General features: G+C 48.2%; 1 protein-coding gene and 1 long non-coding RNA gene across 2 annotated transcripts; both read left to right on the forward strand.

Annotated features, from left to right (window-relative positions):
• The first annotated feature begins 70 nt into the window (after positions 1 to 70).
• EIF3F (eukaryotic translation initiation factor 3 subunit F) lies at positions 71 to 7,431 on the forward strand. Its single transcript, XM_004320727.4, has 8 exons — positions 71 to 478; positions 3,679 to 3,749; positions 3,988 to 4,067; positions 4,501 to 4,638; positions 5,951 to 6,042; positions 6,464 to 6,600; positions 6,729 to 6,842; positions 7,198 to 7,431. The coding sequence occupies exons 1-8, from the start codon at positions 97 to 99 to the stop codon at positions 7,273 to 7,275; spliced, it is 1,092 nt and encodes a 363-aa protein (XP_004320775.3). The 5' UTR covers positions 71 to 96; the 3' UTR covers positions 7,276 to 7,431.
• Positions 7,432 to 10,703: 3,272 nt separating this feature from the next.
• On the forward strand, positions 10,704 to 21,482 carry LOC141279361 (uncharacterized). The gene is made up of 4 exons (XR_012333445.1): positions 10,704 to 10,832; positions 14,966 to 15,106; positions 16,013 to 16,215; positions 21,396 to 21,482. It is a non-coding gene; the product is annotated as an uncharacterized lncRNA (long non-coding RNA).
• Positions 21,483 to 22,459: the final 977 nt, after the last annotated feature.

Here is a 22,459-nt window from a genome sequence, read left to right on the forward strand (position 1 = left end):
AAAGATCTACTTCACGTGGTGCAGGTTCAGCCTATCGTGCTCCTAATCTTTGTCAACTCACTCCCTTCCGCTCCTGGCTCCTTCCTTCTCGACAAGATGGCCACACCGGCGGTACCGCCGAGCACGCCTCCCGCCACCCCAACCGAAACCCCGGCTGCGGCCTCAGACCCGGCCCCGGCTCCATCCCCAGCCTCAGTCTCAGCGCCGGCTCCAGCGCCGGTTCCTGCTCCAACGCCGGCTCCAGCCTCATCCTCAGACCCGGCGGCAGCAGCGGCTACGACCGCAGCTCCGGGCCAGACCCCGGCCTCAGCGCCAGCCCCAGCGCAGGCCCCGGCACAGTCGCTGCCTGGCCCGGCTCTCCCAGGCCCCTTCCCTGGCGGCCGCGTGGTCCGGCTGCACCCGGTCATTTTGGCCTCCATCGTGGACAGCTACGAGCGACGCAACGAGGGCGCTGCCCGAGTCATCGGGACCCTGCTGGGTGAGTGGTCAGAGAAAATTGACGTTCTCTTCTACTTCCCACCTCTCGTTTATCTTGTTCCCCTCACTTCCCACCCCCATTGAATAAATATTGTGCCAAGTGATTTACATTTTATCTTTAATCTTCCCCGTAGCATTTCACATCAAGTATGACTAATTCCAGTCTACGAAAAATGAATTCAAACTCTGACTAGGACGTCAAAAACCTTTGACTCCCTAAGCCCAGTGACCACGTTTTCCCCCCTTATCTACTGGTAAACGTCTTTATTTTCCAGGTGTTAAAAGAGAAGTTTTTCCTAACCACTTGGCATTGGAGTGGGGACACCTGTAAAAAGATATCCCTCTCACCAAGTAGACCGGTTTGGCAGGAACCCATTTAAGGTTTCAGTAATGTTCTGCTTTCCTAAACGTCTAAGCCTGAGCCTCTGTTCTTCAGTCTCCCTAATATTAGTCCCCAGTGAGATATGGACCCCGTTCCCCCAGTGCAGTCTCTGATTCTCCATTTGGACACAGACAATTGTATTATCTATTATTTGTATTAACGTGCACATGGAGGAATAACCTTTTCCCTGCCCACGTTCCAAATTTGGGAAATTGATATTTCATGTTACAGTAAAATTGAGAAGCCGTAAAGAGGGATTTCTGACAATATATCCCTTTCTCTGGGGACTGCTGGTCCCATCAGATTAATTTGCACTCCATCTTGGTCACAGAATTTGGACACTTGTGAATCCAGTTTAGTCGCATGTATCGTTTCTTTTTCTTACCCTTGAACATGTAATAGTTTCCATCGTAGAAGACAATGGGTGTATTGCGAAGAGGATGATAGTTGTCGGCAGACTCCAGCACGTATTAGCGAAGTCTGTTTCCTTCAGGGCCTACTTTAGATTTAGTCTGTGAGCACTAAATTATCACAGAAGGCGTCTAACTGTGCTGGCACAGACTAGGTAGAAAACAGCTGTTGGTTGCCATCTTCCACCACATCAGGCACCCTCCTGACACAGACACACACTGTCTCCCTCTTTATCTTTGAGAGTGTAGCATTTTACAGAAACTTCAGTTGGTCCATTGTCTTTCAAGCATTGCTATAGCTGGCTCAGATCAAGCCTTTGTATTCTCTTTGCCTGTTCTCCCTTATTTTATCCTTTAAGTTTCACTCATCTTCCAGGTTCCCAGGAAAAGTTTTCACTCTCAGTCCTTCATCCCATATCCCCACCCTCACCCCTATTCTTAACCTTCCAAAGTATGCCATCCTTCTGTGACTGCCCTGCTTTGAGCTTCTGTAGTAAATGGTTCTTGCGTCACTGACTTGGCACTCGATAAATACTAGCTTGCTCTTTCAGCTGCACTGTCAAATTTTCCAAACTCACTAGAGCTGTTTAACGAAATAAACAATTTTCCACCCTAGGTTTGTGCTAAGTGCCCCCAAATATTAGTGACCCTAGTTAGAACAACTGTAATCTAGATTTTTCAGATCCTCTTTCAGAATGGAGTCATGGTACAAGGCTAGGTGTTACAGAGGCATTGCTTACTGAAGAATGAAGCATAGATTCTGCTTGCTAGGAACTTAGACATTTTCAGTTAGAAATCAATTCACGAGACATATTCCATTTGGTTAAATGAAATCAGTGGTGCCTTTTATGTACCATAAAACTATTAGGTACTTAGAATTCAAAGTTTGATCAAACAAGCTCACTCTTAACCTTAAATTCAAGATGAAGATATACTCTTATAGGCAAATAATTAGAATATAATGTGATAAATGCTCTAGTAGAAGGGTGTTACGGTGGCATGCAAATATAGAAGACTTAACTATTTCAGATGCTTGAAGTGGTCAAGTCTGTTGACAAGAGGTCAAATAGGATAAAGAGTATGTATCGACACTCCTGTATATAAAATGAAGAACAAGGGCTTGCTGTATAGCACAGGGAACTGTACTCAATATCTTTTTTTAAATTTTATTTACTTATTTATTTATTTATGGCTGCATCGGGTCTTCGTTGCTGCGCGCGGGCTTTCTCTAGTTGTGGCGAGCGGGGGCTACTCTTCGTTGCGGTGTGTGGGCTTCTCATTGCAGTGGCTTCTCTTGTTACGGAGCACCGGCTCTAGATGCGAGGGCTTCAGTAGCTGTGTCTCTTGGGCTCTAGAGCGCAGGCTCACTAGTTGTGGCACACGGGCTTAGTTGCTCTGCGGCATGTGGGATCTTCCTGGACCAGGGCTCGAACCCATGTCCCCTGCATTGGCAGGCAGATTCTTAACCACTGTGCCAGCAGGGAAGTCCTCAATATCTTGTAATAACAAAATGGAAAAGGATCTGAAAAAGAATGTATATGTGTGTGTGTATGTGTATACATACATAACTGAATCACTTTTCTGTACACATGTAACATTGTAAATCAACTACTTCAATTAAGAAAAAGAAGTATGTATCCATTTGGTTTGGGGGCATAGTTTCAGCTAAGGGGGCAGAAACCATAGTGAAGTGGAATTAAACAGACGCTGATGGGTATAGGCAACATTGTGGTCTGTGGTGGAGAGGGAAGCACTTGAAGCCTGGGTGGGCAGTGCCAGTAGATGAGAAAAAAAATGGAGAGGTCAAGGGACCAGCAGTCTTAGTGAGGACAAGAAACAAATGTAGCTGGAGTAAAAGTATCAGAACTAGAAGAATAAAAGTTCGTGGTATGATGTTTAAGGTTCACAGGGAGAAGGTTTCTGGTTGATGGTAGGGTTAAGGTTGTGACTGTGGGACCATGGCTGAAGGGAGGTACAGGGGAAGCTCCCTAAGATTGAGCTCTCAGGATAGGCTACTATATGAGTGGTCTCTGTAGTCGTGATTAGAATCTTCCAGGGAGCTCTGCAGATGAAATTATATTAAGGAGAAAGTCTGGAGACTGAAAAATGAAGGTCACAGAGTGAAGATCTGGAGTAGGGCTGGTAGCAGGAAGTGACAGACAGGCAAAAGGAGACCTTGCGAAGTAAGAACAGACCCTGTTTGCTGATAGTTAAAGAAGAGAGTTGGAGATGGCTCCAGAGTTTCATTTCTCTGGAAAATCCTGGTTCCATTGGTGCTCATGGCTGAACTTGGAGCTTATGAGCCCAGTTTGGGTTTTTGTTTCCCTGACTTTGAGGAGACCTCTTGAAAGCATTTGGGACAGTTGGGAGCCCAAGGTTTTATAACACATGGACAATACTCTCTCACAGGAACCGTTGACAAGCACTCAGTGGAAGTCACCAACTGCTTTTCAGTGCCGCACAATGAGTCAGAAGATGAGGTGAGTGGGAATTTGAGACCCCTGTGCGGTCTGTGGCTACTCATTGGCTGGACTCTGTGAGGCCCCTCCTGCGCCACAGCGTGCTGTGCTCATAACTAGAGCTGCAGCTAAAGAGCTTCGTCCCATTTGTACATACTTCCCGGGCCTCTTCTGTCTGTTGGGAGTGGCCTCTTGTCCTGTTTATCCATTTGCTGTGGACTCTTGGCTTCTTAGCTTCCGTTCCTGCCTTCCTTCTCAGGTGGCTGTTGACATGGAATTTGCTAAGAACATGTATGAATTGCACAAGAAAGTCTCTCCAAATGAGCTCATCCTGGGCTGGTAAGTTGGGACGAGGGGATGGAAAGTCTCGGTGGTTGAGTGCCAACATCTTTTGTCACCTGACTAGGTATCGTACACCCTCTCTTGGAGACAGAGTATTGAAAGTGTATTATCTCAAGGAGCTATGAGTTCCGTGTGTTTTGCTGGCGGTTCTGATCCTGTGAGGCCAAGAATACTTATTTTGGACTGCAGCTTTTACTGAGCAAGTCTTTTTTGCCTTGCTGGTGACTTAGAATTTTCAAGAGCACTAAGGCAGCCCTTATTTGATTTGATACAGTTTTCAGTGTGCGTATTTTTTTGGCATGTGTTGTCCCTGGGCGTATAACTACACCCCGACTAGGGGTGTTGGGTACCTAGAGACACGCATGCCACCATCCTGTTTGGTATTGATGTCGCACGTAGACATGAGTCCACAACTGTGTTCCATTTCCAGGTATGCTACGGGCCATGACATCACAGAGCACTCCGTGCTGATCCACGAGTACTACAGCCGGGAAGCCCCCAACCCCATTCACCTCACAGTGGACACGAGCCTGCAGAACGGCCGCATGAGCATTAAGGCCTACGTCAGGTGACCAGAGTCTTGGGCAACAAGGGCATGAAAAGCTACCTCGTTCATACTGTGCCTGGGTGCCACCCCTGCCTCCACCCCCCGCAGGTGTCATCCTTCAGTGTGCAGCTCGCTGCCTAAGGAAGCCCCTTCCTCACTTTCAGGAGTTATCGCTGGAGAGGTTTTATTCCGAAACAAACTCTGTCCCTGAAATTTCCACCCACTGATCCTTGCCTACCCAGATTCCTGCTCTTTGCTCATAACTGACTTCAAAGGGCAGCCCTTTAGGTATTTGAGCAAGCTCGTTTTTCCTGTCATCTTTTCTAGAAGTTAACTGTTGCACAACTCCTACAGCCGATCCTCACACAGTGTTCTGGCCATGATTTCTTCTCCACATTCACTGATTTTCTGAGTTGCCCTTCAGTTTGTCGTTATCACTAAAACTGTGCATAGGACACAGGGTGGTACAGATTAAAGAATAGCTGTCCTTGTTTTGAACATGTCTATTAACTGGGGGTAGAGTACAGTTTGGATGACAGTAACATTACCCTGTTGGGACATTAAGCAGCTAGAATGCTGGTTGATGGGAGATATTGGGAAAGGCTCTAGAGGCATGCCGAAGAAGGGGCGGCTGTAGGCGTTGGAAGGATTTTATTTTCTGCTTAGAATGAAGCCCTTTGTTAGCACATCTCTTACTTTAACTTTGTGCCATTTTTGTGTGTGACACTGAAGTGACCAGTTACCTATTATGTGGTAGGACAAAGATGGTGGATGTCAAGTCCTCATGGGCCAGTTGATGTACCACGAACCTCTAGCTGTTGCCTGATTCCTTAGCCTTTCCAGGTATTTCAGACTCTTCAAGATGCAGTGAAAGTATAGTTGACACAGTAAAGGCAGTCACCTTTGCTAAGATTACTTACAGCGCCCAGTCTGACCTTGATGGGCCAGAGTCGACTTTTTTTTTTTCAATGCTGATGAGGAACTCGGTCCCAGAGAAGACCTGTCCTGTCACTTCTTTCTGTGAGGAAGGATGTCTAGGCAACTAGTTCCACAGGGAAATCCAGTGTCCTGTCCTCAACACTGAGATTTCAGTGTGTGAAGTAACTCGGTCCAAAAGCTGAGTCCCTTCTCTCAGGCCAAGGGTTTGATGTGTGGAATGAGCTAAGGGAAGAAAGTGACTTGTTCCCTTTAGCGCTCTGGGCTTCAAGTGGCCCAGCTCTCTTCTTTCAGAACCGTGGAAGCCATACTCTTGGTATGACTGCTTTCCCAGCCTGAACTAGACATGAAACCCCCTCCCAAGTCCATCTGTTAACCTTGGCTTTTCTCTCCCCAGCACTTTAATGGGTGTTCCTGGGAGGACCATGGGGGTGATGTTCACCCCTCTGACAGTGAAATACGCATATTACGACACTGAACGCATTGGAGGTGAGTGACTTGCCCATACCCGCTTTCTAGGTCTTGGGCATTTTTCAGGGGAGGGGGTTTCTGTTCTGTAACAAGGATGGAGGGCCTTGGGTGTGTTAAGAGGAACGGTTGATGTCAGGTTTGTGACAACTAGAAGTCATTCTTCTGTAGAAATGGGACTTAAGGAATTATTTGTGAAGTTGTTAGAGGTGGGAAGTCATCAGCACCAGAGGCTACACGGCCATTCATATGAGACCAGAACCAGTGATTAGCATACTGGGTGTAGGAGTTGAACTCTCTCCAGAGAAAGAAAAGCTAGTAAGGGCAGGGCAGGGGGGTTTGGGGAAGCTGACTCAGTCCAAAGGGAGGTGGTTAGAGATCTCTTTCCTGATGGGATGACTGAATTCTCTGTGTCACTTCTACCCCCAACCCACTCCCACAGTTGACCTGATCATGAAGACCTGTTTTAGCCCCAACCGGGTAATCGGCCTCTCCAGTGACTTGCAGCAAGTGGGAGGGGCATCGGCCCGCATCCAGGATGCCCTCAGCACAGTGTTGCAGTATGCGGAGGACGTGCTGGTGAGCAGCGGAGGGAAAAGGAAGGAGGAGGGCATGATCTCCACTCTGAGATGGCTGGGGATGTGCTGGTGAAGTGACGGTCTCGGTGGTGAGAATTAACTGTTCCTCGTTGACTCTTTGGTGCTCAGTCTGGAAAGGTGTCAGCTGACAATACCGTGGGCCGCTTCTTGATGAGTCTGGTTAACCAAGTACCCAAAATAGTTCCTGAGGACTTCGAGACCATGCTCAACAGCAACATCAACGTGAGTGCCATCCCTGGGCTTCTGGGAGCCTGTGCCTTCCCCCACCTCAGCCGTACACGTGTGGAGGGGGTTGGGAAAGGTGACCTGGAAGGGATAGAGGAGTCCAGGCTCGGTGCTCGGAGATGCCCCTCCTGCTGTTTCCTTGCTTCCTGTGGCTCGGGTGTATCAGTGGAGATGAGAAAGTGTTCTCGGGCATTTCCTTCCTGCCTTCCACCTTCCACTCTTGCTCAGCCTCTCCCAGCTCTTGTTTCCCAGGACTGCCCTCACCCAGCGTCCACCGTACAACTGGCCAAGACCAGCCTCTCGGCTCACTCTTTACCCAACCTCTCACTCATCCTGATTCCTTCTCTTCCAGGACCTGCTGATGGTGACGTACCTGGCCAATCTCACGCAGTCACAGATTGCCCTCAATGAGAAACTTGTGAACCTGTGAATGGTCCGCAAGCAGCCCTCTACCAGGCTGGGCCCCAGCCAACCCTGGGACTCAGAATGGAGTGAAGGAGAAATGGTTTCTTTGTGGTTTGAGTCACACTGAGTCAGTCAACTGCTTGTGACTGTAAATAAACATAGCCTACCTTTTGTAAATGAATTCCATATTATGTGAGTTTACCTCTGGGTGGAAGGGAGAAGACAGTTCTGGAGCTCACACGGAAACCAGGAAGCGAGTACCCTGGTGGAAGTTGGTTTGTGTGTGGCCTCACTCGTCTTCAGTAGTCGCACCCACAGCCCGAGCTGCTTTAGCTGCTTCTGACCTGAGACCAGATAGCCTTCTCAGCAACCTGCTGGTACAGGGGCACTTGCTCCCCACTCTTTTGCCTACGTTCAGAGCAAACTATCTCCCCCAAAAATGATTTTTACCACTTTTCTTCCATAGCATTTTAAATGGATGGCAGTATAAAGAGTTGCTTTGTGCAGTTTGAAGTACCTGGAGGTGTGCTAGTGAAGGGAGAGGGGTGGGAGAAAAGGGAAGGAGTGGATACAGACCTCTGCCCTGAGACCCATGAGTGTGCGCTGGTGGAAAGACAGCCTTCTCTGTGGTGAGGATAACTGTGCTTTACCAAATTTTTAACTTTGATTTTCAACCTGGAAAGGTGTCCACTGACAGTACTGTGAACCATTTCTTGATGGGTCATGTGGTTTCCACAGGAAATGAAGATGAGAATCCATGGAGGGAGAATCATTGAGAGACTTGGGTACTTAACCTGAACTGAAAGAGTAAAGGGTGTGGTCAGTGTTTTAAAGCGCCTGAATCATAGGACAGAGCTGTTTGCCGTGTGGTCCAGGGAGGTAGGATTAAGATCTGTAGGTTGTTTCCCTCCGTTTTGGTAGGGAAAACAGAAAAGTGAATAATCAGTTGAAAAACAGAAAGTCAGTGCTGGGTCTAACATTTTTTGAGCTCTTCCTATGTTTGGGGGCAGTTTTAATTATCTTTATATTGCGAAAGGAGCTAGGGTTCAGAGCAGTTGAGTACATTGCTTGAGGCGACACAATTAGTAAGTGATGAAACAGGATATGAATCCAGGTCTGGATTTTTTTCACGTGCCACCCTCTGCTTCACAGTTTAGCGGCCCGATGAAATTAATAAAGCAAAAATGCAACATAACAGGCATATATAAGGGTGGACCAGCTCTGTCAGAGAGAGTCTACCTAGGACGCGATATCCGAGCTGGTGTTTTTTGTTTTTAAACCAGGAAATCAGGAAATGGTGATCGGCACAGAGGAAGTAGATGTTAAAAAGCTTAACCCGTTCAGAATCCAAGGAGACGTATGCAGGAGCCAGACCGTAAGGCTGTCAGCCAGTGGAGGTTGGATTTTTATCCTGGAAGTCGTGGGGGAAAGCCCTCGTGTAGAGGAAGGAGGGAAAGGGAGAAAAACAGAAGGCAGGGAGACAGAGAGTCGCCGTGATTGTTGAGAGGTGATGAGCGCCCAGACTAAGGCAGGGGCAGTGGGGATGGTGACGGAGACTTGGATTCAGGGGGACTTGGAGTCTGGTTGACACCTGGATGGTGAGGGATGGGACGAGTCTAGGATGTTGCCTGGTTTCTGATAAAGGTGATTGAGAGGGTAGTGGTGTATGGAAACCCTGGCTACTCAAGAGTGGTGGGAGCTGAGGATGCAGAGAGGTGTGTCCAGAGTTAAGGTTACAGGAGTCATTTATCAAATGAAGTTTTAAATGCAAATAAATAATTGTGACTTATTTGGTAAACTGTGGGACCGCACCAGATCTTTTGAGGAAAGGCTGAAGAATTCAAATTACCTGTTTGCTTATGTTAATATTTAACTAAATGCTAACCAGTGTGCTAAGCAAAAGGTCCTGGTGCCTGCTTAGAATCTATGGGAGGGACAGACAAGTAAAGAGACCATCACCTTGGGAATCACAAGGTGTTGTAGGTCATGGAAAGCTTCCAGTTAGGGAATGAAATCTAAGCTGGACTTGAAGAATGAAAAAGAGACCGAAAAAGAAGAGAGAGGAAAATAAGGCATTCTATGCACAGAAAATAGGGTGTGCAAAGGCTCAGTGTCACCCGTGTCACTTCATCGTTGCCCACTCCTGTCTGTGGAGGTGTTCATAAGTCAGACACTCCTCTGTGCCTAAAAGGATGCTGGCTTCCCCAGCCTTTGCCTGTATGTGCACAAGTTTGTCTCCTGTGAAATGTGTGTTCACACGTTCTCTTTGTATGTGGTTGTGCCTGTGCTGAGAACACTGCAGGGTGTGTCTGGGCATGACATCTGGTAACTAACTGGTCCCTCCTCCTCTGACACCTCTCCCCACAACCGTTCCATACCCCAGGGTTCTGGCCTGGGTCCTCTGCCTGGAGGAGCTCAGGGAAGCCTGGGACTGATTACTGCCTGTGCGTTAAAGATGCCCAGGCTCCAGCTCCGGCCCCAATTCAGAACTGGTTTCCTGATTCCAGACTAGTTAAATGAACATCATATCTCTCACCTGGATGTCTCAGAAGCATCTTAAATTCAGCACTTTTCATATTGAATTGATTGTCTCTTCCTCACCCACAAATCACTTTCTCAGGTGATGCAACCATGTCCCCAGTTGTCAAAGCCAGAAACCTTGGATGAATCCTTGATTCCCCCTCCCCCCATCATGCCTCAACCAATTCACCACAACTCTGCCATCACTCTTGCCCTCTGTGATATAATAAGAAATACATATTTTCATCCACGTTCCTAGGTTCCTGGCATGCAGCTCTTAAACTCTTTGGAATTTCGTAAGTGATAAGACATACAAAGATGTCGAGAGACTCTTGTTATTCCTAACCAGCCTCTTTCAACCACACCTGAGTTTATGTTAATGACGTGATTTTTGGAAAGCTCCTAGATAACCGCAGGATGGGGGCTGGTTGCCATGTGAACCGACCATGTGATTGGCGCCCAGGGTGGGGAGAGGGGCTGAAGGTTGCATCACAATGACCACAGGTTTAATCAATTGTGCCTGTGTGATGGGGCCTCCATTAAAAGCCCAAAAGGACAAAGTTTGGAGAGCTGGGTTGGTGAACGAGAATGTGTCCAGGAGCAAGACACGTGCCAGGAAGATAGCGTGCCCCAAACTCCACAGGGGCAGTTGCTCTTGTGCCTGGGACCCTTGCAGACCTCGCCCTGTGTGCCTCTTCATCTGCTGTTCAGTCCTACCCTTTAATATCCTTTGGAACAAAGCAGAAATGGTAAGTAGACTTTTCCTGAGTTCTGTGAGCTGCTCTGGCAAGTTAATTAAACCCGAGGAGGGCGTTGGGGAGCCTCGCGTTTATGGCCGGTGGATGAGAAGCACTGGTGCCAACCTGGACTTGTGACTGGCATCTTAATGGGGGGCGGGGGGCGGGGAGCAGTCTTGTGGGACTGAGTCTTTAGCCTTAGGATCTGGCGCTGTCTCCAGGTAGATGATGTCAGAACTGAGTTAGACCGGAGGATGCTCAGCTGGTATCGGCATTGCTTGGTGTGAGGAAATCAGCTGCATATCTGGTCACAGAAGTGTTTGATGTGAGTAGTCAGCGTGGCGTAGAGGAAAACAGGTTCCCTATTCCCCCTCTTCCACCCCTTCTCACAGCAGGCGCACTGCTCTTGTAAATCCGACCAGCACGCACCTCAGATGAAGTTCAGGGGTGTCTTATTGCCAGGGTGAAGTCAGACGTCTACCACAACCTGTAGGCTCATCGTGGCCTCGCCTGCCTCTCCAGCTCTGCCCCGTACACTCAGCCTGGGCCGCCTTTGCTCTGTCCTCTGCCTAGAGCACAGCCCCTTTAGCTGGCTTAGTACTACTACTCCTTCAGGGTTAGTCTGGATGCTGACTCCTCTTGGAAGGTGCTCCTGTACCACGATCCCACAACTTCCTCCTACTTAGCATCTGTCTCACCATTTTGGACTTGTCTGTTTATGCTCTGTAAGAACACAAGCTCTCTGAGAGCAAGGACTGTCTGTTCTTTTGGTTGTTAGATCCCAGAGCAACCCATATACAGATTAGGTTCTCAGTAAATGTATGTGATGTGAATACATGAATGGATGGCTTGTCGGATAATTAGCATGAGACACTCTGGGCATAGTAAGTTCATCAGGGGCACCGGGATCCTTTGGGGAGGGGCTGGAGGGAAGGAGCACGCCAGACAGGTCATTTGTTTAACTCATTTATTCTGCAAATATTTAGTGTACGCCAGACCTAGTGTAGGATGCTGGGGATACAGAAGTAGATGAACTGTGCTCTCTGCCCCCTATGGGTTTCAGTCTTGGAGTGGAGACGCACAAAAATAAACAATTGTGACAAAATGGAATAATTGCTGTAAAAGAAATAGGAACAAATCTTGGGGAGGCACAGTAGAGGGCATGCTTAAATCTGCCTGAGAGCTAGAGAGGGAATTCAGTCTTGAAAGACATTGGGAATTGACTGGACACAAAACAGGAAGAGCTTTGAAGAAACTGGGGTGAAGATCAAAATATTACTCAATTTTACAATGACCTGTCTATAGGGAGTTGTGTTTCCAAGGATGCAGCAGCCTAGAGGTAAAAATTGAGTTGTGATAACAGCCACGACAGAGTTTCTGTTGCCCTGCTTTCTCTGTGGGGTCACCTGCTTCCTCAGATCCTCCCCAGAAGTCGTCTGGCGTGTCTCACAAGTTCTCTGAACCTGGGGTTGATTATGTATTTTGAAATTTCAACTAAATTTTATAAAATAATTTTTTAAATAGTATAAAGTACTCATTATCCATGCCATTAAGCCTTCCAAAACCTTATTTTGAATAGTTTCATAAATTTCTATTACATGGACAAGCTCTAAACAATTTTTTAGTGTTGGACTTGTGGGTTGTTTCCAGTCTTGTGCTAACATCATTTCATGGTGAACAACTGTGTGCAGACGTGAATGTCTGGCTTTCCATTTCTTTGGGATGATCTGTGTCCCCTACTTTGTGCACACATTGTCACCTGGGAAGCCCACACAGTGCCGTCCAACCTCTGCATGTGAAGGACACCTTTGTGAGAGTAAATCCCAGCTTCCTCTTGCCCTCTCTCCACTGTGGAGGGAGGGAGTGGGAAACTGAGGGGACCAGAGACAATATGATCCCCCTCTGCCCTCCATGGGTCCATAATCACCATAAAACTCTCCTCCATCAGCCCAAACCAGAGTCCCAGTAAAAATGAACTCAATCAAAGTAGCCTTGGAGAGCACGGGAGAGTCTAGGGACGTGGAAATCTGGACACGGTTCCCTGTTCCTAACTCCAGCCTATCTGCTCTCTTGAGCCTGTGGGCTCCTTGGCCGCAAGAGAGGCCTTGGGCTCTGCTGGAGTCCCAAGAGAGAGAATTACTTTAGAGCTTTGTCCCTGGTGGGCCAGGAGCGTGCTGGGAGGCCGATACGGAGAGGTCTTTGGCAAGACCAGGAAGCTCTGGATCCCGTGAAGAACATGGCCCACAGCCACTGGTGGACTCTTGAAGGCAGCAGGTGTGGGGTCTTAACTGGATTCTTGCTCTGGTCAAGAAAGATGGAACAGGTAAACTGAGCCGTCCTACCCCCTGAGGCAGGGAGTCTGAGGCAAGGGCTTCAGCAGGGGATTGGCGTCTTGCTTGTTTCTGCTCAGCTCGTCCTAGGCAGAGAGACCATTTCACCTTCCAGCACCCACAGAATTTCCAGCAATGGCCAGGCTCTACTCCACAGCAGGTCTCACTCAGGCCTCCTTGAAGAATCAAGGAGCCCTTTCTTACTGCAAGTTTGCTTGGCACAGCGTATGACTGTGATGTCAGGTTCCAAGCATAGATGAAATTAGCATTTCTCCCACGTGCTAGCCACGGTCAGCATTTCCAGGAACGTTCAAACAGGGCCCAACTGCCGGAACTGAGTTGCTTTTACACTTACCGTAATGTCTAGGAATACATGCACTTTCAGTAGTGCAAGCTCTAACAGGGTTAGCGAAATTTCAGATGTCCCCCTTTGCCCCAGTGACGTCTCCCAGAAGGGAAAACAGTTGCATTTGGTGATGATCTAGGCTGTGATTAGGTCCGTTTGTTCCATGATGGTCTGTCTGATCCTTCCTGGTCTATCTTCTACCTTATTCGGGTTGCCAGTCCTGTGTTTATGTCTCTGTCTCATGATGATGGCCATCAGTCTTATAATGGTCTCCATGTCCCACTATGTTGGTCCCTCTGCCACTTTGTTCCCTGAGAGCACTGCTCTATGTCTGAGGCTTTCTGAGTCATGGCCACCAGAGGGCGCCCTTGCGCTACTTAAAGTCTGTTGGTTGCCAGTTTACATTCCTTTTTCTGAGTAGTTTTCCAAGGGCCTGGTAAAGAAAAAGCACCTTCTGCTTTGGAGAGGCTAGATGGGTACACGGTAAGTGACCAAAGCTGCTGGAGATTCTTCTCTTGGTCGCCTTTGAGCCATAGAGTGATGACACCCAAGTATCTTACTCTATGCCCACCCCAATATCACTCCAAATAAGCATACTTCTTTTCAAAACATGGTTTGGAAACACAGTTTTAAGTAAATCTTCTAGGGCCCACTCTCCCTCCAATCAGATTGTAATCTACAAGCCCTTCTATACAGAAGTCCTGGAGCTTCCACTTTCCAGGAGAAACCCGGGCCCTGACCACCAAAATGAAGTTTCTGGGGCTTTCCAGCCAGGGAAGGAGTGGTACCAAAGCTCATATATAGTCCTGGGCACCCTATGAAAGAGCCTGGCCTCTCTGTATGTTACTAGAGTTTTGGGCAGGTGAGTGAGGGACCCTCTCCAAACTCTGGAGCTTGGAAGAAAGGATATGGTACAAGGCAGGAGCACGTCCCAACAGTCCCAGGTAAGACTACCTGGCTGATTGGGGTGCAAGAGATGGATCGAGGTAAGGGTTAGCTGAGAAACCCCAAAATGCAGCTGGAGAGGGGACATACATAGTGTGGGTCCCCTGAAAGTAAAACATGTGACGAGGACTCGTGGGGAAGGTAGTTGCTGGGGAAGGCAATCTGTATTAGATTCCTAGGGTTGTCATAAAAAAGTACCACAAACTTGGTGTCTCATGACCACAGAAACTTACTCTCTCACAGTTCTGGAGGCTGGAAGTCTGAAATCAAGGGGTTTGTGGGCCGTGCTCCCTCTGAAGCCTCTGGAGGAGGACCCTTCCTTGCCTTTCCCAGCTTCCGGTAGCCCCAGCTGTTCCTTGGTTGGCAGCTGCAGCACTTCAGTCTCTGCCCCTGTTGTCATCTGGCATTCTCCTCGTGGTCTGTTTCCAGACATCCCTCTTGTAAGGACACCAGTCATATTGGATTAGGGCTCGCCCTATTGACCTCATCTTAATTTGTTTACATCTTCAGAATCCTATTGCCAAATAAGGTCACGTTTCCAGATACCAGGGCTTAGGATTTCAACATATCTTTTGGGAGGGACACAATCAGCCCATAATATGCTCCAAGAAGCAGAAGTGAATGGAGACAAGGAAGGGAGGAAAGCCTGCCATACAATCTATGGTATTAAGCTGGTCGTTTCCATTCCACTGAGAATCTTCTAAGGAGCTGTGTAAAATACCCCTGAGAATTCTCCCGCTGAAAGACTTGAAGGCTGGGACATTTAACCAGTTCTCCCGTTGGTTGAAGAACTTCTTAGGAGGTTAACTTCCTCATACTTACAGGCTGCATCTACAGGTGGGCTGAGCGTACTTCGCTAGCTGATAAGGAGAGCTTGCAGTGGGCTGTGAACGCTGTGCGAGGAGCTGTCCACCACAGCTGTGCTGAAGTCGGGGAGGTTATGGGCTATGGCACAGGGAACAAAAAGTGTCTGTGAAGGTAGGTACACCCTTTGTATCACTCAGATCTGCTCATGACCCACAATAAGTCCACTCTGTCGTTGACTCTTAAAGGCAGTGGTCAGTTGCAAGCTGTGTTTAAAAAAAAAAACAACAACTTTCAACAGGAGAGTCAGTGGAATATAATTCCCCTGCTGTGGTGGCTCCTAAGCCACTAGTAATATTCATCATCTCCTTCCCAAAACCCGGCAGCCAGCGCTGGTCTGGATTGCGTGTCCTGAGGGTCTGAGCCCTTGGCTTCTTTGCCGTCATCAGGCTTTGTTGGCTGTGATTGCCTAGTCACTGTCATCACCAGGCCTGAAAGCACCAAGAGCCACTCCAGCACCCAGGTGTCAGGTGAATCCTGCCTGACCCCATTATACAGAGTATCCTTATCTCTTCTGGACAGTCAGGGATGATTGCTCTCTCCAATATGATAACTCTCTTTTTGCCTCATGGTCCACTGGCACGAGGAGCCCAAAATGGAAAGCTTCCCATGTTAACCAGGGGAAGATGTCCCCCACAGGGTCAGGTCCTCTAATATAACAGAGCCAGTCGCAGAAATGGCAAAGAGTTTCTGCAAGGAGGTCCCCGGGGTGATGATGAAAGGGGTCAGTTCTACTTCACCCCTTGGCTTCTTGGCCCTGTGTATTCTAACTACCGGGGACATAGCGCTGTATATCGGCTGATAGTTTAATGCATATACTGCACCCTGGAGGACAGTGTCCTAATCCACAGGGTGTCATCCTAAAGCTGGCTCCCTGGCTGACCCTTTAAGAGGGAATTCCCACTTTCTACCCTCTGCTTCCGGGTAACGAAGTATATGGTAAGACCCCTTGTTTTACAGAACCGTTGTCACAGTGCTTTACCATGATACACACTCTTCAGCTGAGATTTCACTCTACAGGATCCCAGGTTGATAATGAGACATTCTATAAGTCACTGGAGAAATGCTACAGCATGGAAGATAAATCCATATTCAGAAAAGCTTTCGGTTCCAGTAAGGAGAAGAAGTCTGATGCAATCAACTTGCCAAGTGCTGGGGTAGTCTCCTCAAGGAATGACACCATAATGAGATCCAGCCTCTGCGATGAGCGTTCAGTAGCAGCAGTAGGTATCCATAAATCAGCCTTGGTGAGAGGAATCCCTGTCATTGGGCCTATGCAGAGCTTCCAGCTCTGCCACCTTCCCACTCTGTTCGTGGGCCCAAGCACTTCCTTGGTTGAGGATAGAAACCAACTGGTAGCCACCAAACACGTCATTCTGTGTACCTGGTTGTTGAGGGCCTCCTCTTCAGCAGCAGTTGCTTTCTGATGAGCAGTGACTGGAGACAAAGATCTGCCCAATCTGACGCCTCTACTATTAGTCCATCCACTCACCTTTCCCCCAGACTTCCTTCTCCAGTATTCCAATCTTCCTTCACCCAGGCCTCTGACCAACCAATTGAGTTATTCTCCACTGCTCAGAAGTCCATGTATATTCTCACCTCAGACCACGCCTCCCTACATGCAAAGTTGATGGCCAAGTGTACTGCCCACGAGGAGGGTTTCCCTCACCACCCACTCACTTTTAGCACTTGTCCCAAGTGGGTGTGCGGTATGGCTGCAATTCAGTTTTGGTTTGTACCATTGTGTCAAGCCAACCCATCCATATGCCGGGTTCAGATTTTTTCCTCCTACAGCTGTCGTGGTCGGGAACCCCCCACATGCGTGAACGTGAGCTGAGGGAGCAGGTTGGTGCAGCAGGGGTATATGACATGGAGTCTAAGCCACCTTTCCGTGCAGCTCACTTGTGCCCTCTGAGCCTGACCTAAAAGTACCATTGTCATCATACAATGAAGCATCCTTTCAAGACTGGTGAACTAGCGAACATAATCGCCCAGTTCATGACTAGGCCAACTTATGACTGGTGGCCCAGACGGCAGTGGGCATTTCTAGTCGTACAGTGTCTTGATGTCCCATTTTCAGGTCTTTGCAGGCTGTACTTGGGCCTGGTGGCACACCATGAGCTGCTTTTTCAAACGAGTAGCTCTGTGCTGCAGAAGGCGTGGCTTAGCTCTCAAACCTGAAAGGTCTCCTTTTGGAACTTCCCACAGACTCCATCCACACAGTGTTCCCATCTAACACAGAGGCCTCTGGCACTGTTGGACTTTCAGGTCATAGAACTCAAGAGTCAGGGCAGCTGGGACCTCAGCTTGAACCTGCTGAAGATGCCTTTCTTGCTTTTAGAACTAAAAAGAGATAGTGGGTTGTCTGGTCTCATGTAATAAATCCATTCCAACGTACCTACCTCCCCGAGCCCCCCGACACTCAGTAACTGCCAACGTAGTTCCTTTCTCAGGGTGGGTTCTCCAGAGCCAGACTCTGAAGTGAATACTTACGTACAAGTGATTTGTTAAGGAAGTGCCCTAGTGGTGTGATGGTAAATGATTAACAACGGGCTCTTTGGAAAGAAAGCCTTGATTTGTAGTGTTTGCCCATTTCCATGAACACTCTGTGGTGAATGCTCCCACCATGGCCAATTTAAAGCTACCAACAGGACCTTTCTGAACATGGAGTTGAGAAGAGATGCTAACAATTGGCTTCTGGTTCTGGTCAGCTCCAGCACGCTGCTGAGATGCCTCTGCAGGAGACAGGGAAAGGAGTGGGTGCAGGAGGACACGGAAGTAAAGCGAGAATGTGATCTCAGAGACCACAGGGAGGCCCCGGAGCACAAGTTACACCTCCGTGTTGCACGTGCCCAAGGCAAGGATGCTGCACTTTCATACCCCTGCACCTAGAAGGTGTTAGGCGAGGGCCACCCAGGGTGGAAGTACATTCCTAGGTACCTACGGCTCTTTGTGTAGCTTCGTAGTATGAAGGCAGTCCTCTGAGGAAGAGGTGCAGGAGTTGGATTTTAGAAGCAAGAGTACCTAAAAGCTGTCGGTGAAAGTGAAAGGTGGGCAGGACACACAGAGGAATAGGAAAAAGGGACCCAAAAGGATCGGAGCAAAGCACCAATGTTGTCCTCTACACACCTCACTGCAGGGCCATCACCATATCCAAGCTTTAGGGAGTGATCGCAGCAAATGTGTCAGACCAGCTCCCGTTGCCCTTGCCTGAGCATTCAATCCCAAATCACGGGAGAGTGCTCCCAGGTCAGTAAATTCTCCCCACCCCAGTCCCAGCCCAACAGCCTCAAGTTCTGCTCCCACGTTTGCTCTCCATGGGCCTACAACTGTGTATCAGACAGGGTTCAAGCAGAGGAGAACACACTCTCCAAAAGAGGACAGAGACCTTTGTCTATCTCTGAGTGATATCCCTTCTAGCTGAGTCACATGCCCCTTTTGATATCATGTAACTTAAATCCTGAAATTAGATTACTATTTACACGTCTCGTATTAGATGGTAAGGGAATGGGAGAAGTGAAGGAAAAATATCGCTTAATATATACACAAACATATTCAGATCAGGAGAGGAAGAGCTCTTTCTACCAGCAACGGAGCCTCAGCATAATTTAGGGGTTCAAGGCCCCCACCTTCATCAAAATCTGCTCACGTGTCCTCATCCCAGTTTTCAGGTCCTCCCCAACCCCAATCTCTTTAATGAGACTCTGAGTGGTTGAGAATATAATTTGCATTATACTCTCAACCACCCAGGGGATTAGTCTCTGGATTTGGGTTTGGTTTTCAGGAATCTTGGCCCTGAAGCTACCAAAAAATAAGTTTCTTTTTGTTGTTGTTGTTGTTTTTGGGGTTTTTTTTGTGGTATGCGGGCCTCTCACTGTTGTGGCCTCTCCCGTTGCGGAGCACAGGCTCTGGACGCGCAGGCTCAGCGGCCATGGCTCACGGGCCCAACCGCTCCGCGGCATGTGGGATCTTCCCAAACCGGGGCACGAACCCGTATTCCCTGCATCGGCAGGCGGACTCTCAACCACTGCGCCACCAGAGAAGCCCAAAATAACAGTTTCTTTCAGGGCAACTAGAGAAGATTTTATGTCCCTTACCAGGAAGAAGACCTTGAACTAGGAATTTAAAACACTGACCGTATCATTTTTTCCCAGGTTCTCCATCTGCGCATAGAAGCAAATGGTCAACCCCATTATACTCTTTATTTTCACTAAAATGTTCTATGGCAGCAACTACTTGGTCATCCAAAGCCTGCCTTCTATAGGCATTTGATTACCAATGTCTTTAGATTATAATTTGAGTAACTGTTTCGCTCTTGCACGCTATGCTTTACCATTGTCCCCTTTGCCTATGGAAATAGGGTTGTTAATAATTTAAAATCTAATCAGATCCAATTCTGAGTAATCCAAAACCAATTCAGAGACCCCATCCTGGAACCACTTCCCCCATAGCATTTGATTCAGCCAGGGGTCAATCAGAGACACAGAACAACTGTGAGTGATAAGGAGTAAGGAGTTTACTATATGCATTAGAGCTGACGGAATCACAGGAGCTGGTGGAGTCTTGAAGAAGCTGAAGGGGAGATTTGGCAAGAGCTGGAGGAGCCACCAGCTTGGATGCTGTCCCGTGCTATCAATACCAATCAGCGACAGCTTGTGGAGCTGCCACCGTGCCTGGCCCTGCACAGACCTTCAGAGCATGTGTGTGCATGTCCATGTGCACACACACACACACACATATGCATACAGGCTGCTGCTTCTCTTCTGCCTCCAAATCTCACACAAACTGTTTCTCGGGGCCATTGTAACACAGAACCAGACAGGGAGGGATGTTCTGGAAAACATAGTTCCAGCTTAGCTAATGTGACACAGTACGAAGCTATTATGTACGTAAAGGCCAGATCTTTGGAAGACTGAGCCAGGAAGCAAGAGTGAGAGAGTGGAAAGAGTGATGCAAGAAAATGAGAAAAAAAAAAAGAGAGAGAGAGAGAGAGTGCCTTATTGAGCTAGTTACCTCTGTAGCAACCAAGGTGTACTCTTGCAAGGACTCCATGAAGAGCCATGTAGAAAGGCCAACCACCAGTTCTCCATTAGTTGGGTGTTTGCCTTGGGATAACTCTCTTATACTTCCAGGCAGCACCTGTGGCTGTCCATGCACTGTGTTTCCTTCAGAGAAATTCCTGAGCCAGAAAAGCAGAAACACTGTGGCAGGTTCTTTAGGTGGGATGCTGGTAATACGCACAGGAACTCTCCACCACAGCTGTACTGAGATCAGGTGGGTCTGGGGAGAGGGCACAAGGCACCACCAGCATTTGCTGCAGAGAGCTTGACTCCAAGAGCACTTATTGTCCTAGCAACCCAGGTATCACTCACATCTGGGGAGGAAGAAACCTACACAAGGCCTCAGGGAGATTTGGAAGCAAAGGCAAGGTTTGAGCTCAGGGTTCCTACACCCAGGCCAGAAGGTACTTTCTGAAGTTCTGCAATCTAAAGCATGTGTTACCAAAGGAAGAGGGTTAAGTGATACACACTTTTAACAGTAGAGGTGGTTGATACCACCAGTGCTGAAGGGGGCTAGGATTCTGGGGTTCTCTGCCCAGGTAAGTAGAGTTTGCTAAGGTCTTGGCCCAGAAGCCAACAACTTCAACTGCGGTGGGACCAGGCACAGTGCCCTGCGCTGACCAAAGCTACTAGTGGTGCCTCCATTGGCCACTTCTGAGCCAAGAGCGCCTGTCCTACAGCCCCACCTGCACTCCAAGGCAGTGATGCACACAGGGATCTTTGCATATCAGCGTTTCCTCAGGGGAATGCACAGATTCCCACCTCCACTGCACTGCCCCTTGGGCCCATTCCAAACATCACTGGAAATCACATTTAAGTCTGAAATTCAGTCAATGGAATCTTTTTAGCAGGAGCAGCCAATGTCATTGATGTTGCTGAGTTACAAGCAACATCTAACTCAAGCTGGGACTCTTAGCCCCTTTGCAGGACATTTGGTCCTGTCAAAAACATCCATGAGTTGGGCTTCCCTGGTGGCGCAGTGGTTGGGAGTCTGCTTGCTGATGCAGGGGACACGGGTTCGTGCCCCGGTCCGGGAAGATCCTACATGCCACAGAGCGGCTGGGCCCGTGAGCCATGTCCACTGAGCCTGCGCATCCGGAGCCTGTGCTCCGCAGCCGGAGAGGCCACAACGGTGAAAGGCCCGCGTATTGCACAAAAAACAAAAAACAAAAACATCCTTGAGCATATTTGGTCCCTGCCAAATGGTTTTGGACAGGACCAAATATCAAGGACCTTTTGGCGTGGACCGAAAGTCTCCATGGACATTTTGGACAGCACCAAATATGACAAAATATCAAGGACCATTTGGTGTGAACCAAATCTCTCACGGATGTCTTTGACAGGACCAAATATCTGTTAACCCGTCGCCCAGCTCTGAAGGCAGTATCCAGAGAAGCCTTCTGCAAACTGTGAGAGGGGCTGCTTTAAAGGTATGATATTACTTTGTCGATGTGAGTTCTAATGGGGGCAAGTCGTCTCAATGTCCAGGGCCAATAAGGTAAACTAGTTGGCTGGTCTGAACCCAAGGGAGAGGCCAGAGGCCAGTGACAAAGCTTCTTTGTCAAGGGAGGTGTCCATGTCACATTCTCAGTGCCCACCCCAAGGTCTGGCAAATCAGAGCAAGTTGCCACCTTGCTTAAAATCCTTCAATGACTTCCCATCCTAGACTTCTGGTCTAGGATATAGAACAGAATCTTCGTGGCTTTCAAGGGTCTGCATCACTTGCCTCCAGACCTCTACATCAGCTGTATTTCCCTCCACCACCAACCTTGGGCCATGGATTCCAGGTCCAGTGTTACCCTTTCTTTTTTTTTTTTTTTTTTTTTTTTTTTTTTTTGCGGTACGTGGGCCTCTCACTGTTGTGGCCTATCCCGTTGCAGAGCACAGGCTCGTGGGATCCTCCCGGACCGGGGCACGAACCCGTGTCCCCTGCATCGGCAGGCGGACTCCCAACCACTGCACCACCAGGGAAGCCCCTTTCTTTTTCTTAAACTTACAATATTTCTTTCCACTTCAGGGCCTTTACTCACGCTGGGCTCTGTGCCCGAAATGTTCTCATCCCCAACGTTACCTAATTAACTTATGTTAATCATTCAGATCCCAGCTCAAATGTTACTTCCTCAGGAAAGCCCTTTTGCATCCCATCAGACTAGACCAATTCCCCGAATCCCACCTTCCTGCACTTACATTCTCAGAGCATTCGCTACTTTATCATAGCTTTTTAATACAATTTGTAATTACGTATTTGAATACAAATGCCATAGTAATAAAGCTCAGGTAAGCAAAATTACAACTTTCCTTCTCTTTTCCTCTTACAAACAGCCCTTTAATACTCATTTCTACCAATGACAAAATTTAATCTTGCCGATTCAGGGTAAACTCAGGCTCTTGGGGAAGTTGCTCAATT

Source organism: Tursiops truncatus, chromosome 8 (assembly GCF_011762595.2).
Source record: "Tursiops truncatus isolate mTurTru1 chromosome 8, mTurTru1.mat.Y, whole genome shotgun sequence".
In the NCBI taxonomy this organism is placed as follows: Eukaryota; Metazoa; Chordata; class Mammalia; order Artiodactyla; family Delphinidae; genus Tursiops; species Tursiops truncatus.